A 2,110-nucleotide genomic window follows, 5' to 3' on the forward strand; every position below is an offset into this window, starting at 1 on the left:
CACAATTTCCCAATAAGGATATCATAAGTATATTGTGCATAAACTAACACAAAAGTAATGACTTGAAGCAGCTCCTTTTATACGGTTAATTGATCTAATTCGCCACGCAGCAAGATGTAGAGACAAGAATGTAAAACGAGAGAGAGAGAGAGAGAGAGAGAGAGAGAGAGAGAGGAGAGAGATTAAAAAATCGTTAGATACTCCATTCATATCAAAAGGAGGAACATCAAAAAGGATCCGCTCCTTTTCTTAGAGAAAGTAAAACAGGAAAAAAAGAAAGCAAAGGACAGCGGAAAACTCTCATAAATAAGAATCCGGGGAAAGTTAGAAAGCAACTTCATGCGAAGTTTGCAAAACAATTTTTCTTCGCATTTGAACCTTGACCCCGAAGGTGTCTTTTGTTTTAGTTTGGTTTTGTTTTTAGTTGAAATTAAACCCAGTTTTTTCTGCGATGTTCCACAACTGAAAGGAAGAAAGAAAGGTGGAGAAAAGATATATATATATATATACATACACACACACAAACACACATATATACGTATATATATATATATACGATGGGCCCATTCCAAAAGTATCCGACCTTGGTCCATAAAGAAAAAAAATTGCACATTTGAAATTTTTTTATTCAATCACCTTCAAAGTACTCCCCCTTGGGAATGCACACACTTTTCCCACCGGTGCTGCCACTGCTGGTAACATCTCTGGAATGTTGACATTGGGATGCTGTAAAGCTCTGCCGTCGTTTTTTTCATAATTTCCTCTATCGACTCAAACGCTTCCTTTCAGGGTTGTTTTCAGTTTAGGGAACAGCCAGAAGTCACAAGGTGCCATGTTCTGGAGAGTACACCCATGTCTCATCACCAGTGATGATAGTCTTCATGAAGTCAGAGTCACTGTTAGCACAGTCAAGCAGGTCTTGTGCAATTTCCAGGAGGAGTTGTTTTTCTGCTGTTCCACCAGCAACTTGGGAAGGAATTTAGCAGACACTCGTCGCATGGCCAAATCTTCCGTTAAAATTGTATGAACTGATCCTGAGCTTATTCCTACTGCTTCTGTAATTTCTTTGATGGTTATACGACGGTCGTCCTTCACTATTCGACGAACATTTTCAACGAATTCTTCGTTTCTGCTGGTGGATGGCCTGCCTGACCGTGGCTTGCTCTCAACTGAGATTTGTCCTTGCTTGAAGCGATTATACCACTCCTTTATCTGTGTTATTCCCATGGCTTCATCGCCAAAGGCTTGCTGAATCTTCTGGATAGTTTGCACTTGTGTATCACCAAGCTTGTAGCAGAACTTAATGCAGTAGCACTGCTCGATGCGCTCCGACATGTTGTGTAAGGACGATAATCCGACGAGCTTGTGCTGGACGTCTGCACTCTAGCCCTCACAGGCGGGTATCGCCACACACTAGAGCTTTTAAAATTTACACGCATGCACAGTAAGAGTGCTGTCAACTCCCATAAAACTAATTTGCTGATTGGTGAATTATTTGTCCTTTTATGAACCAAGGTCGGATACTTTTTGAATGGACCTCGTATATATATATATATATATATAGATATATATATATATATATATATATATATATATATATATATATATATAATGTATGTATGTATGCATGTATATACCACATTACCACAAGGGAAAAATAATAGACAGGGTATGGTTTCAATATTTCATACATGTTGTGATGTGTGATTATTCACGTGCTAAAGTTATTATAGTTATATGTGTGTGTATATATATATATATATATATATATATATATATATATATATATATATATATATATATATATATATATATATAGATATATATATATTATTTACTTCAATGACTGGATTCTCTTTTCTCTCTTTCTTCCTCTCTACTTCTTCATTACTTTCTTTTCTCACTTGCTCTATTCCTCTTTCTTTTATAACTTCAGCTAAAACCCCATATGGACAGATCCAACAGAGTATAAACCAAAGATGGTCTAAAATGATAAAATAATAAACAAGAAGAAAGCTAGTAAAATTATAATTGATAAATTTCCTATTAACTTAGAAATATGTGAGAGACTTGTTACAAAATCTACACAGCTCTCTTGTTTGCACGTATA

The 2,110-nt window shown here is 36.0% G+C and overlaps 1 protein-coding gene across 1 annotated transcript; it reads right to left on the reverse strand.

Moving 5' to 3' along the window:
• Positions 1–879: 879 nt before the first annotated feature.
• Positions 880–1,335, reverse strand: LOC135211833 (protein GVQW3-like). Its single transcript, XM_064245043.1, has one exon. It carries the CDS (start codon positions 1,333–1,335, stop codon positions 880–882), a length of 456 nt encoding a protein of 151 aa, XP_064101113.1.
• Between the last annotated feature and the right edge of the window lie 775 nt (positions 1,336–2,110).

This window comes from Macrobrachium nipponense, chromosome 40, assembly GCF_015104395.2.
Source record: "Macrobrachium nipponense isolate FS-2020 chromosome 40, ASM1510439v2, whole genome shotgun sequence".
In the NCBI taxonomy this organism is placed as follows: domain Eukaryota; kingdom Metazoa; phylum Arthropoda; class Malacostraca; order Decapoda; family Palaemonidae; genus Macrobrachium; species Macrobrachium nipponense.

Coding starts and splice junctions, on each gene's coding strand:
- LOC135211833 (XM_064245043.1), bottom strand. CDS start 1,335: ATGTCGGAGCGCATCGAGCAGTGCTACTGCATTAAGTTCTGCTACAAG.